We start from the raw sequence: 15,025 nt of genomic DNA on the forward strand, positions 1-15,025 counted from the left end.
GTTTTTGGCACAGTCCTGAATTGAGGCAAGAGAAGAGGCCAAGCAAGATTCAAATTTTCCGGCAGCCTTCATATTTTGTGTATAAATATCCTCCTCATCCCTCTGGCTAACTGTAAGGTGTTTAATTCCCAGAAATAGAATCTTTTTTTAAGATTCTATTTATTTGAGAGAGAAAGAGAATGAGAGAGAGAGAGCGAGCATGAGATGGGGGAGGGGCAGAGAGAAGGAGACACTTCACTAAACAGGGAGCCCAATGTGGTACTCGATCCTAGGACTCCCAGATCATGACCTGAGCCAAAGGCAGTCATTTAACCAACCAAGCCTACAAACAGGAAGTTCTTTAAGAAAATTCTCACCTTAAAAAAAAAAAATTCCCACCTAGTTTCTCTGATGATCACAAGTGCACGTACAGGCTTTATCAGCAGCAGCCTAAACTGCCAGAGAAATCGGACTTGTTTTCTGGAAAAAACATTTCCATCTCTTCAAAATTGAAAGGTGGGGGATATACTGATGAAGGAAAAAAAACAACAAAATTTTTAAAAAGATTTGTGTGTGTGTGTGAGAGAGAGAGAGCACAAGCAGGGGGAGGGGGGAGGGAGAAGGAAAAGCAGACTCCCTGCTGAGCAGCAGGGCTCAATCCCAGGACCCAGGGATCAGACCTGAGTTGAAGGCAGATGCTTAACTGACTGAGACACCCAAGTGTCCCCAAAAGATTTTTAAGAGCCTGATGATATTGGGGACCCAAAGCAGGAAGACTGAGATTTAGCTGTTTCGACATCTCTCCTCTTCTCTGAAGCCTCAACTATCAATTTCTCTGAGAACTCCAAAGCCAGCCCTTAGAAGCTATTGCATTTGTCCCTCATGTTTATCCCATCCCTCCTGTCAGAGTGAAGGTAAGGTCCCATTGCATGTCATCTATAATTTCTCTCCCTCCCTCCCTTGCCACAGCCAGCTCCTAGCAATCCCTCCCCATCGCTCTCTACAATGCCTCAATCTTAGCTCAGGCCATCAGCAGCTCCCTTCTGGCATCTGCAAAACAATCTAAATTAGCACCCCTGCTCTGAGTTTTCCCCATTCCCAATCTCCTCTACAAAGCAGCCGAGTCAAGTCTTTCTAAAGTGAAAATGAAGTCATCTCCCTTCCCTCTAAAAAAATCTTTACAGAACTCAAGATGCTGTCCATTCTTGCATGGCCTTCAGTGCTTCCTGCCTGGCCCTGGCATGCCTCACCAGCCCTGTGGAGGTACTCCTCTCTCCCTTCCTTAAATCCCACCTGTGATAGAGAACTTGCAGTTTCCTTAAGCCAACCTGCTTTTTGCAACCACATCTATATGCAGAGCATTCTTTCTTGCCCAACACCTTCCTCCACCCCACCCATCACCATCTGGCCTGGATAACCGGCTTCACAGCTCAGCCTAGATGCCACTTCTGGGAAGCTTCCCCCACCAGCTACCCTGCTCCTACTTCATGTGATCAGAGATACCTTATGCTGACATCTGTTCTAGCAAATGCTTTCTCAATGTAGGAAGCTTGGGACACAGTAGGTGCTCAGTGAATACCTGTCTTATCTCCTTGCTGTTCCCTGTGATCCTTCTGATTAACTCATGCAGCTGGTATCATGAATGGGACCATGATAAGAGGATGGCCTAGGATAGTGTTCACTCTCATTGCTCAATAGGATGGGCTACAGATAGATTTAAATCATAACTAATGAGGTGATACTTGTTGAAGCTGAGTAACAGGGACAGGGAGGTTCAATATACTATTCTCATTACTTTTCCATGTTTGAATTTTTCGAAGTGAAACAAACAAAACAAAACAAAACAAAACAATCCTGGATACAGATGCAGGACCAGTCAGAAGAAAGTCTCTGGGCACAAGTATATGTCTGGGCCCTGTGGACAAAGGAGGGGATTAGAGGATCATACCCTGAATTCTGTTGTCAAAAAACACATATGTGGTTTGGTCATCTTGAATTTTCTTCCACTCAATCCTGGGGTCACTTGTCTGTGAATCCGTAATGATACAAGATAATTCCACACCTAATGAGCCAAAAAAAAAAAAAAAAAAAAAAGAAGAACTCTTACAGAATGGGAAACAATTTTATGATCACTTATATATCTGAACCCTGCAAGCTATCTCTAATTTGAAAGAAGTCTTGAATGTACGTTAAAAAAAATCTATCTTCAAGTTCCAAATGACTCTAAGAAAAGATGAATTTTAGCCAGAAAAACTTTTAAGGGTGCTTAGCAAGGCCTTTCCCTTAATACTCTGCTCGTATATAAGGAAGTTCTTTGTTATATATGTACAAAACCAGGGCAGGAATCTGATTCTAGCCAATATAAAACCTGCAGAGTTCCCTGTCGGCCTGCTGAAAAGGGCTTCACTGACACATGTGTACCTCAAATGCACTGCTACAGAGCCACCCACCCAAACATGTCTTGGGCACTGTACAGATGTGTTGTGTTTGTCCTGAGCAGGCTGCAAGACTACCAAATGTCCATTAGATGGTGCCCATTCTCTTAGTAGTCTCCCTTGTACATACTTTCAAATTCCTGTACCACTGGGGTTCGGTTGCTGGATTTGAGATTCACGGCTCCAATCAAGCAACCTGAAGGAAAAAAAAAAAATAAAGTAAAATCAGAGACGATGCAACTCTAAAATAGCAGAGAACCCTCCAATCAAGTTCAGATTTTCTCCTTCTAGGTAGGCTACAATCACTAACCACAGAGTATAGAAAAATACTATATTCCAAAACAAAGTCTCTTAGATAAAGCAAGTTGACAACTTTCTTTCTTAGTCTAACCTCACTGGAATGAACTGAGTGGAAGAATTCTGAGAACTTAGTTCTAGAGCATAACTACCCTGGAGCTAAAGCTCTAAGAATTTCCTTCTTGCTCACAGCCATTCTTAATCCTGTCAACATCTTTCATCCAGACCCACCTGGGCCTTGTCTTTCCTGCACCCTGCAGATTCTCTCCTCTCCTCCAAGCTTCCAACCCAGCAATGGCACCCTTGGTGGATTTGATATGGCCCAGACTCATGGCCTGGTACCTTCCCCTTCAGGATGCACAACATTCTCTGGTATAGATATCAACCAGCAAAGAGACCACCTCACTCTATTAACCATATAACCCAGTGATTCCCATCCATTACAAAGTTTTCACTAGGGGCACCTGGGTGGCTCAGTCAGTTAAATGTCTGACTCTTAATTTCAGCTCAGGTCATGATCTCAGGGTCCTAGGATACAGCCCCATGTAGGGCTACCCGCTCAGCGGGAGTCTGCTTGTCTCCCTCCCTCTGCACCTCCCTGCACTGGTTCACGTGCACGGTCTCTATAAAATAAATAAATAAATAAAATCTTTAAAAAATGTTTTCACTAGTTTTTGGTAAAATGAGAAAAATAATAACAATTTTCATTAAGCTAAATTGAATGAAGCTACTGATGAAATCAAGACATGCCAACTGCACAGTAATCCCTTTCAAAACTAGCATCTGACTCTCCATATGTTTCAACAAACATTAAAACCAGTTTATCGTGGTCTCTAATGTCTTACCTATTTTCTTGGAGAAGATCTAGAAGGTACAATGACCACCCACAAAATCTCATTCTTCAGCCACCTGGCCTTTAGGAAAATATGCATTCCCCAAAGAGGGCCTTCATACAAAACCCTCATTAAGGTCTCTGGATCTTAGCTTACTATTCCAGCTAAAGACAACGTGCAGAAAGACGTGTACTCTTGAGTAGCCAACTCCTTGTATATTAGGTGGGATGCATGTCACAACAATCCAGTCTTTCCCTTTTTTAAGTCTTATTTAATGGTTCAGTGACATGTGTACAATCCCAGCATACATCTTGATCCTTTGTTTCTTATTTAGTAAGACTTCATTAATTACAGAAAAAGCCATAAAAATTTACTAAGAGGGATGAAAATTAGAAGTATAATACATATACCTGAGTTGCTATTAATTTCTAGAACACTGACTTCTACCAAAGGTTAGTGAACCAGGACAAGTAAAGATAATTTTATTTTGTATTGATTAACCTGGGCTACTCCTTTTGGGAACCAGAAACACATCCCATATATGTGCAGCACTTTCTATTTCTTCTTCAATCTGAAAGCTCCCAATGACCACTGAGAAAGAGTAAATAAATAATGCTTCAAGTATCTACCAAGGCCCCAAAGGTTCCTTCTAAGTAAATGATCACAAACAGTTCTTCCAGTGAGATCACTATAATTTAGATGATGAGACACTGAAACTCTAGTTACAAATGACTATGACCAGGAATCAGCTTCCAACCCAGAGGCCATCTAAGGGGCCTTTGAGGTAACTCATGACAGCTTCACACAACTGGATAATAAACAACTAGACAACCCAACCTGCCACTTTCCTTTAAGAAGTATGATGCTAAGAGAAATTAAGAAAGCATTAGAGAGTTCACAGTCACCAGAGAAACAGAGTGGAAGAAGAGTAGAGGGAAGGATTAGCTGATTTATCAAAATGGTGAAAACACCAGAGTTGGTAACAAGTGAACTGGAGGACAAAGGATATAACAGGGAAGCTATTCTCGTGACTGCAACAATGTCGAATTTTTCATGAAGGCCAACTGAGACACATTTTTTATAATAAACCCCTACAGTGAAGTAAACCAATGTGCTTCTTACAATCTAAAAGAAGCTAAGGTAACACAGCCTCAGATAATGGAAATGATCACCTCTTTTAATCCCTCTACTCTGCAACAAAGAGGTGAATGCTCTGTACTCCTTAATGAAGGCTCTGCCAGACCCTCTCCTGCCCAATTACCCTGAATAAGTTTCATAGGCAATCCTGGAATTCTGTGCCAATCCTGAAAGACAGTTTGTCCCAAGAAGATTGAACAACAGAGGACCACTACAAGCAAGTGAAGCTCTAGCCCAGATGAGGATTCACCACAGCCAGGCCTGAGCTGAGGAGGTCCATGCTGAGAATCCTACACTTCAGAGTTCTCCTTCTATTCTTAAATAAGTCTTTATTATTATTATTATTATTATTATTATTATTATTAAACAAGTCTTAAACTTACAAATATTCTACACTGCTTCATTTAACCCTCCCCAATAGCCTAGATCCCACTTTAAAATACAGATGACCTTGAACAACACAGGTTTGAGCTGCACAGGCCCACTTACAGGTGGGTTTTTAAGGGTTGACAGCAAAACCCACACAGTATTTATTTACAACTGTCCACCCCAGTCTCCACAGGAGAATCAAAGGTGACTGGTACAGAAGTCACACTTGCTACCCTCTGAGAACACAGGGAGGGGAGGCCCGCAGGGAGCTGTCAGCAGACCCAGGGAAGCCTCAGTACCAGACAGAGCTACAGGTGGCCCATATGCCAACAGGGTGGTGGGTTTGAGCACCCACAGCTGGCAGACAGGAGCCTCGGCTGAAGAGGAAGAACATGCCCAGAGGGTCCTCTGTGTGCCGGGCTCTGGGCTGTTCGGTGCTGCCCTGAGTCCCTCTAGCGCTGACCTGTTTCCGAAGCTGCTGATGGTTATAGCCGGCGGTATACATCCAGGTCAGCTGTACTGAACCTCCAGGCCGCCCAGCTGCTACCACTGCTGACTACCACTGCTGAGCAGAGACCACCAGCTGTAGAACATCATACCCCTGGGGCCAGGCCTGCTGCCACCACCCCCTGTCCCAGCCCCTCCTGGAGGATTTTTAAAAAAATAAATAGCCATAAGTACTGTAAATGTACTTTCTCTTATGATTTTAAATTTTTCTTTCCCCCAGGCTACTTTATTATAAGAATGCAGGATATAATACATATAAAATATGAGTTTATCGACTGTTTATGTTATAGGTAAGGGTTCTGGTCAACAGTAGGCTATTATTAATAATTAAGTTTCAGGGGAGTCAAAAGTTACAGGATTTTCAATGGTGAGGGGAGGGGGGAAGCAGGTACTTATTAACCCCATGTTGTCCAAGGGTCAACTGAACAGCAATAACTTGTGTAAAAGAACAGTGCTATGAGGACTGGAATAAACCTAACTTTTTTTTTTTTTTAAGATTTTATTTATTTATTTGACAGAGAGACAGAGAGCACAAGCAGGCAGAGAGGCAGGCAGAGAGAGAGGAGGAAGCAGGCTCCCCACCGAGCAAGGAGCCCGATGCGGGGCTCGATCCCAGGACCCTGGGATCATGACCTGAGCCGAAGGCAGCGGCTTAACCCACTGAGCCACCCAGGCGCCCCTAAACCTAACTCTTAAAGGCATCGCAAGTAACTCACTGGAATACTACCCTGGCTTGAAGGTAAGATTATGACAGAGCCAGATGGGAAACGGGGTCCAGAAGCCAGCCCGGAAGTGGTGACCGCTAAAGTTTAACTGCACACACTGAACCCAGTACTATCAGAATACTCATAAAGAGATACCACTTAAGACTGAAAAGGAAGGAGAAAAAGGCAGCAAATCTATGATAGCATCTATCACATGCTCTCGTCCCTATTTCCAGTCTTGGCTTATCAGACTCAAGGCTTTTTAGGAGAATCCATTCATTCAGCAATTTTTTATTTAGCACCTATTATATGACAGATACTGGCCTAAACATTGCGGACATAAAACAGATAAGAACCTATGTTCTCATGGAGCTTACATTCTACTATAAAAGAACACATATTATTAGGTTTACTCATCTTTCTATCTTCAATTCTAACACTGAATGATATTTAGTAGGTACTTGGAAAGTGGTTGCTAAATAAATCAAGGTGCATTTTTTTGTATTCTGTATTGGATTTCCTTGACTTGAGCTTTCCAAAAAATCATTTGGTTGAATTCAGTTTTCTCACAGGGCTATAATGTGGTCACTCTCTTCTTCATCCTGCCTAGGAATATATTATTGAATCTTGAACTTAGAACCATCTAAGATACGTGTAATTGTCTCTTTGTATTCAAAACGTCTTAACCAAATTTAAGACTCCCCTCTAGAGGCAGGTGTGGTTAAGTCCTAAGCATATTATGGTTTCAGTATGTGGTTATTAAAATTCAGTAAATCTGGGGCACCTGGGTCGCTCAATAGGTTAAGCGTCCAGCTCTTGTTTAGGCTTAGGTCATGACCTCAGGGTTGTGGGATCGAGCCCCACGTGCTCAGCGTGGAGTGTTCTTATCCCTCTCCCTCTGCTCTGCTCTTTCTCCTGTTCGTGCTCTCTAAAATAAAATCTTTTTCTGGGGGCACCTGGGTGGCTCAGTCGAGAGTCTCCCTCCAGCTCAGGTTGTGATCTTGGGGTCCTGGGATTGAGCTCCACATCGGGGAGCCTGCTTCTCCCTTTCCTCCCCATCTGTGCTCTCTGTCACTCTCTATCGCTTTCAAGTAAATAATTAAAAAATAATAACAGAATTAACAAGTCAAGAAATGACAGATGCTGGCGAGGATGCGGAGAGAGGGGAACCCTCCTACACTGTTGGTGGGAATGCAAGCTGGTGCAACCACTCTGGAAAACAGTGTGGAGGTTCCTCAAAAAACTGAAAATAGAGCTACCCTACGACCCAGCAATTGCACTCCTGGGTATATATCCTAAAGATACAAACGTGGTGCTCCGAAGGGGCACGTGCACCCGAATGTTTACAGCAGCAATGTCCACAATAGCCAAACTGTGGAAAGCGCCTAGATGTCCATCAACAGATGAATGGATAAAGAAGATGTGGTATATATACACAATGGAATACTATGCAGCCATCAAAAGACATGAAATCTTGCCATTTGCGACGACGTGGATGGAACTAGAGGGTATCATGCTTAGCGAAATAAGTCAATCGGAGAAATATAACTATCATATGATCTCTTTGATATGAGGAAGTGGAGATGCAAGGTGGGGGGGTTTGGGGGGAGGTAGGAAAAGAAAAAATGAAAAGATGGGATTGGGAGGGAGACAAACCATAAAAGACTCAATCTCAAGAAACAGACTGAGGGTTGTGGGGGGGAAGGGGGATGGGAGAGGGTGGTGGGGAAATGGACATTGGGGAGGGTATGTGCTATGATGAGTGCTGTGAAATGTGTAAACCAGACGATTCACAGACCTGTACCCCTGGGGATAAAAATACATTATATGTTTATTAAAATAAAAAAAATTAAAAAAAAATAATAATAATAACAGAGAAAGAGAGAGAGAGCACAAGCAGGAGATGAAGAAACAGGCTCCCCACTGATCAGAAGGCCTACTCCAGGGCTCCAACCCAGAACCGTGGGATCATGACCTGAGCCAAAAGCAGGCACTTAATGGACTGAGTCACCTAGGTGCCCCTAAAATAAAATCTTTTTTAAAAAATTCAGTAAATCTTTCATCCAGTTTCCCTCATTGGTCACATCTTACGTAATTATAGCACAATATCAACACTGGAACACTGACATGCATATGTCTCCACTTTTGTAGAAAAAAATGTATATGGTTCTATGTCACTTTATCACATGTGAAGATTCCTGTAATCACCACTGCAATTAATATAAAGAACTATTTAAAAAAAAATACAGAACTATTCCACAACACAAAGATCGCCCTCATGCTACCCCTTATAGTCACATCTACCCCCTCACCATCCATTACTCCTAGCAACCACTAATTTGCTCTCCATCTCCACAATTTTGTCACTTAGAGACATATAAATAATATATATATAAATGGAAATACACTGTAGGTGACCTTCAGAGAGTGACTTTTTTCATACAGCATAATGCCCTTTAGATCCATCCAACTTGGGTTTAACTATAGTTCATTTCTTTCCATTGCTGAGTAGTATTCCATGGTATGGATGTACCACAGTTTAACTACTAACTCATTAAAAGATAGCTGGGTTGTTTTCAGTTTGTGGCTACTCTGAATAAAGCTACTGTGAACATGTGTTACAGGTTGTTGTATGAACATGTTTCCTTTCCTCTGGAATAAAGGCCCAAAAGTACATGTGCCCCACTGTATGTTGTTGCATGGTCAGTTGTTTTTTTTTCTTTTTTAAGAAACTCATAAACTGTTTTCCAGAGTTGGGCTGTACCAAAAATTCATTGCTTTCAAAATTCCAATCTGAATTTCAAAACTTCCATGATCAAAGTTTTTGTTTTACTAACAAGGTACTGGACCACTCTGTACTATCTTTGCAACTTCCTGTGAATTTATAATTATTTCAAAATTAAAATGTAGAACATTTGTTATTCCTAAAATGATGATGGTGAATATCAAATCACTGTGACATTTGGAATCTACTGGATAAAGTAAAAAAAGTGAAGGAACAGTTTTAAGGTATTAATATTTATGATATTTCAGAAAATATATACTTAAGAACTATTTAAACTTAATAAAAAATGTTATATAAGTTTTCCTGAATTCTTTCAGTGAATATATAAGCTAAAAAATCAACTGGCTTAACTGCATTCATGATCAAAGTATGCAGTGAAAACACTTACGTGATCATGAATAATTTGGCAGTGGTCTACATGTTTCTGACATTTCATTGAACATGAATGTTTTGAGGTTTTGCTTTTGGGCCCTCTAAAAAACCACAGCAGCAGGCAGAGTATCTGCTTTTCCTACCCAACTGATGGTTAGTGAATAGAGAAAATCAGTCAGGGTGACAAAGATTTTCTCTTTACTGACTATGGTATTTTTATATCAATAAGACATCTGAATTGAATGTGAGACATGGTGTTCTCCCCGTTATGTCCTTACTGTGTTTTCTATGTGCAATCTATGACTGATCCAGTTTTCCCACATTCTCACCATTACTATTTTTAAAATTTTTTTCTTATTCTGTCATACATAACAGAAAATTCACCATTTTAACCATTTTTACATGTATAATTAATTCAGTGGCATTAAGGACATTCATGATGTTGTACAACAATTTCCACTATCCACTTCCACAATTTGTTCATCATCCTAAACAGAATCTATACCAATTAAACAGTAACTTCCCATTTCCACCAAACTCCAGCCTCCAGTAACCTCCATTCTACCTTCTATGAATTTGCCAATTTTAGGTACCACATGTAAGTGGAATCATACAATGTTTGTCCTTTTATGTCTGGCTTATTTCACACAGCATCATGTTTTCAAGGTACATCTGTGTAATATGTATCAGAATTTCACTCTTCTTTTTTTTTTTTTAAGATTTTATTTATTTATTTGACAGAGAGCACAAGTAGGCAAAGAGGCAGGCAGAGAGAGAAGAGGAAGCAGGCTCCCCGCTGAGCAGAGAGCCCGATGTGGGGCTCCATCCCAGGACCCTGGGATCATGACCTGAGCCGAAGGCAGAGGCTTTAACCCACTGAGCCACCCAGATGCCCCAGAATTTCACTCTTCTTTAAGGCTGAATAATATCCTACTGTATATATTTACCACATCTTGTTTACCCATGCATCATTCATCAAGAGATGGGTTGTTTCTACCTTTTGGCTATTGTGAATAATGCTGAACTATGGTGTACAAGTATCTGTTTGAGTCCTGGCTTTTAATTATTTTGGGTACAAACCTAGACGGTTAATTCCTGGATAATATGGTAATTCTATGTGCAACTTTTTGAGGAAATGATAAACTTCACTGATGTGGCTACACCATTTTATGACCCCATCAGCAATGCCCATGAGGGCTCCAATTTCTCTATATCCTCACCAACATATGTAATTTTCTGAATTTTGTATTTTACTCATTGTATCTCATTGTGATTTTGATTTGCATTTCCCTAAGCTAGAACATGTTGCACATCTTCTCATGTGTTTATTGGTTATTTGTATATCTTCTTTGGAGACATGTTTATTCAAGTCCTTTGCCTTTTTTTTAAGTAGTTTTTTTGTTGTTGTTGTTTTTGAGTTGTAGGGGTTCTTTATACATTCTGGATATCAATTCTTTATTATATATATATGTTTTACAAGTATTTCCTCCCATTCTGTTTTATTCTATTGATAGTGTCCTTTGATTTACAGAAGTTTTTAATTTTTTTTTGAGATTTTACTTATTTATTTGACAGTGAGAGAGGGAACACAAGCACGAGAGTGGGAGAGGGAGAAGCAGGCTCCCCGTCGTGCAGGGAGCCCAGTGCGGGGCTCGATCCCAGGACCCTGGGATCATGACCTGAGCCAAAGCGAGACACTCAATGACTGAGCTACCCAGAAGCCCCAGAAATTTTTAATTCTGATGGAGTCCAATATATCTTTTTCTTTTGTTGCCTGTGCTTTTGGTGTTATATCCAAGACATCATTGCCAAATCCAATGTCCATGTTTTCTTCAAAAAATTTTAGCTTTATATCTTATATTTAGGTCTTTCATCCATTTTAAGTCATTTTTGTGTAAGGTAAGAGCCCAAATTCATTATACAGAATGTGCATATCTAGTTTTCCCAGCATTATTTTTTGAAAAGACTACTCTTCCTCATTCAATGGTCTTAGCACCCTTGTTGAAAATTATTTGACCAGGTATGCAAGGGTTTATTTCAGGGTGGTCTATTCTGCTCCATTGGTTCATGTGTCTGCAATTAAGCCACTACCACGTTGTTTTGATTACTGTAGCTTCATAGTTTGTTTTGCAATCAGGAAATGTGAGTCCTCCAACTTTGTTCTTTTTCTAGATGACTTCAGCTATTCAGGGCCCCTTGAGATACCATATAAATTTCAGGATGGATTTTTATATTTCAGAAAAGAACACCTTTGGGATTTTGAAATCCCAATCTACACTGAAATGTAGATTCCTTTGAGTACTGTTAACAATATTAAATATTCTAGTCCATAAACCCAGAATTTATTCCATTTATTTATGTCTTCTTTAATTTCAGCAATGTTTTGCAGTTTTCAGGGTACAAGTCTTTTACTTCCTGGATTAAATTTATTCCTATTATTTTATTCTTTTTGATGCTATTATAAATGGGGCTGTTTTTCTTAATTTCCTTTTCTCTATGTTCATTGTTAATATGTAGAAATGCAACTTACTTTTTGTGTGTTGGAGTTTCTTTTTTGTTTTCCTTGTTATTAGCTTTAGGCTACCTTCACACTTACGTACTTTTCTCCCTTTCTTTCTTTCTCCCTCCCTCTTTCTTTCTTTCTTCTTTTGGTGTAACCTTTAGGGTTTTCTACACATAAGATCATATTATCTATGAATAGAGATAATTTTACTTCTTTCTTTCCAGTATCATTTTACTCTTTCCTTTCCAATATGAATACTTTCTACTTTTTCCTCTGTTGCCTAACTGCTCTGGCTAGAAATTCCAAAAATATGTAGAACAGAAATGGTGAATGTAGGTATCCTTGTCTTGTTCCTGATCTTAGGAGGAAACCAGTCTTTCACCATTACTTATGACATTAGCTGTGAGTTTTTCATATATGGTTTTATTTTTATCATATCGAGTAAGTCCCTTCTACTCCTAATTTATTGAGTCTTTTTATTATGAAAGGGAGTTTAATTTTGTCAAATGCTTTTACTGCATCAACTAAGATGATCATGTGGTTCTTTATTCTATTGATCTGGTTATTAACTGATTTTCATATGTTAAATAATTCTTGCATTCTGGAAACAAATCTCATTTGTTCAGGGTGTGTAGTTCAGTTTGCTTTTATTTTCTGTAACATTTTTTAATCAATATTAAGGAATACTGATCTACAGCCTTCTTTTCTTGTAGTGTCTTTTTCTATTGTTCATATCAGGGTAATGAGTTAGAAGGTATTCCCTCTTCAATTTTTTGGTTAAGTTTGACTAAATTGATGTTATTTTTTAAATGTTAGAATTCACCATAAAGTCATCTGGTCAGAGCTTTTCTTTGTTTTTGATTACGGATTCAGTCTCCTTACTGGTTGAAATCTATTCAGATTTTCCAGTTCTCTCCTTTTTTTAAAGATTATATTTATTTATTTGACAGAGAGAGAGAGAAAGAGGTAGCGAGAGAGAGCACGAATGGGGATGAGAGAGTGAAGCAGGCTACCAGCTGAGCAAGGAGTACATGCAGGGCTCAATCCCAGGACCCTGGGATCATGCCCTGGGCTGAAGGCAGCGACTTCACCAAATGAGCCACCCAGGCACCTCCAGATTTCCTATTTCTTAACAATTAAGTTTTAGTATTACTTGTTTCTAGCAATTTCACAATTTGCTGATGTACACTTCACAGTATTCTTTTTTTTAATTTTTAATTTTTTATTAACATATAATGTATTATTAGCCCCAGGGGTACAGGTCTGCGAATTGCCAGGTTTACACACTTCACAGCACTCACCATAGCACATAACTTCCCCAATGTCCATAACCCAACCACCCTCTCCCTATCCCCCTCCCCCTGGCAACCCTGTTTGTTTTGTGAAATTAAGAGTCTCTTATGGTTCGTCTCTCTCCCAATCCCATCTTGTTTCATTTTTCCTTCCCTCCCCCTCAAACCCCCCACTTTGCCTCTCAACTTCCTCATATCAGGGAGATCATATGATAATTGTCTTTCTCTGACTGACTTATTTCGCTCAGCATAATACCCTCTAGTTCCATCCACATCATTGCAAATGGCAAGATTTCATTTCTTTTGATGGTTGCATAGTATTCCATTGTGTGTGTGTGTGTGCGCGCGCACACACACACACACACACTTCACTTCACACACACTATATATATATACACACACACCCCACATCTTTTTTATCCATTCATCTGTTGATGGACATCTAGGTTCTTTCCATAGTTTGGCTATTTCGTCACAGTATTCTTTCATAATCCCATTTATTTCTATAAAATCAGTAGTCACATCTCCTCTTCTTTTTCTGATTTTAGTAATTCAAACCTTCTTTCTTCCATAGTCAATCTAGTTAAACTCTGTCAATTTTTTTTCTTTTTCCAAAGAAGATACTTTTATTTTCATTGATTTTTCTCTATTGTTTTTCTATTCTCTCTCTCTCTCTCTTTGTTAATTTCTGCTCTAATCTTTTCCGTTTCCTTCCTTCTGCTGGTTTGGGGGTTAGTTTATTTTTCTTTTTCCAGTTCCTTATGGTGTAACATTGCTGTTGATTTTAGAACTTTCTTTATTGAAATCTTAAATGTTTTAGCTCTTAGCACTGCTTTCTCTGAATCCCATAAATCTGGTATATTGTGTTTTCATTGTCTCAAGGTATTTTCTAATTTCCTTTGTAACTTCTTTGACCCATTGGTTAAGAGTGTGTTGACTTCCACATCTGTGAATTTTCTAATTTCTTTCAGTTATTTATTTCTAGTTTCATTCCATTGTGAGTAGAAAAGATACATTATATGGTTTAATTTTTTAAATTTGGCTTAAAATATTATCAATCCTAAAGAATGTTCCATGTGTACTTATGAAGAATGTGTATTCTATGTTGCTGAGTGTAGGGCTCTGTATTTGTCTTTTAGGTCCAATTGGTTTATAATGTTATTCAAGTCCTGTATTTCCTTATTGGCCTTCTATCCTGTTTATCCATTATTGAAAGTGGGCACTAAAATCTCCAATTATTATTGTAGAAAAATTTCTCCCTTTAATCCTGTTAATGTTTGCTTCACATATTAAGGGGCTCAGATGTCTGATGCACACATTTCTAATTATTATATATTATATTATTATTACTGACATTCGTTGTCTTTTTTAATAGTTTTTGACTTAAAGTCTACTTTATCTTTTGGTTACTATTTGCATAGAATATCTTTTTCCATCCTTTCAAATCATTGGTGTTTAGATCTAAAGTGAATGTTTTACGGACAGCATGTAGCTGGATTATTTATTTATCCTTTCTGCCAATCTCTGCCTTTTGCTGAAGAATTTAGTTCCTTACATTGAAAGTAATTAACTAATAATGAACTTATTTCTGCTATTTTGCTACTTGCTTTCTGTATGTATTATTTTTTGTCCCTCATTTCCTCCATGGCCTTTTTTTTTTTTATTGTTTTGTTTTTTGGGAGTGACACATTATGATTCCCTTCTCATTTTCTTCAGTGTAAACTCTATAGATATTTTCCTTGCAGTTATCATAAGGTTTATAACATCCTCAAATTATCACAAATTTGAACTGATACCAACTTAACTTCAATT

At 39.1% G+C, this 15,025-nt stretch overlaps 1 protein-coding gene across 1 annotated transcript in view; it reads right to left on the bottom strand.

Moving 5' to 3' along the window:
- Window positions 1-15,025, bottom strand: part of JAM3 (junctional adhesion molecule 3) — a 90,171-nt gene that overhangs the window by 11,106 nt on the left and 64,040 nt on the right. The window contains exons 2-3 of the mRNA XM_080817830.1: window positions 2,545-2,610; window positions 1,928-2,041 (exon numbers count right to left, since the gene is read on the bottom strand). Coding sequence (XP_080673956.1) covers window positions 1,928-2,041; window positions 2,545-2,610 — 180 coding nt within the window. The remainder of the gene's footprint in view (window positions 1-1,927; window positions 2,042-2,544; window positions 2,611-15,025) is intronic.

The sequence above is a fragment of the Martes martes genome, assembly GCF_963455335.1.
Source record: "Martes martes genome assembly, chromosome: 10".
In the NCBI taxonomy this organism is placed as follows: domain Eukaryota; kingdom Metazoa; phylum Chordata; class Mammalia; order Carnivora; family Mustelidae; genus Martes; species Martes martes.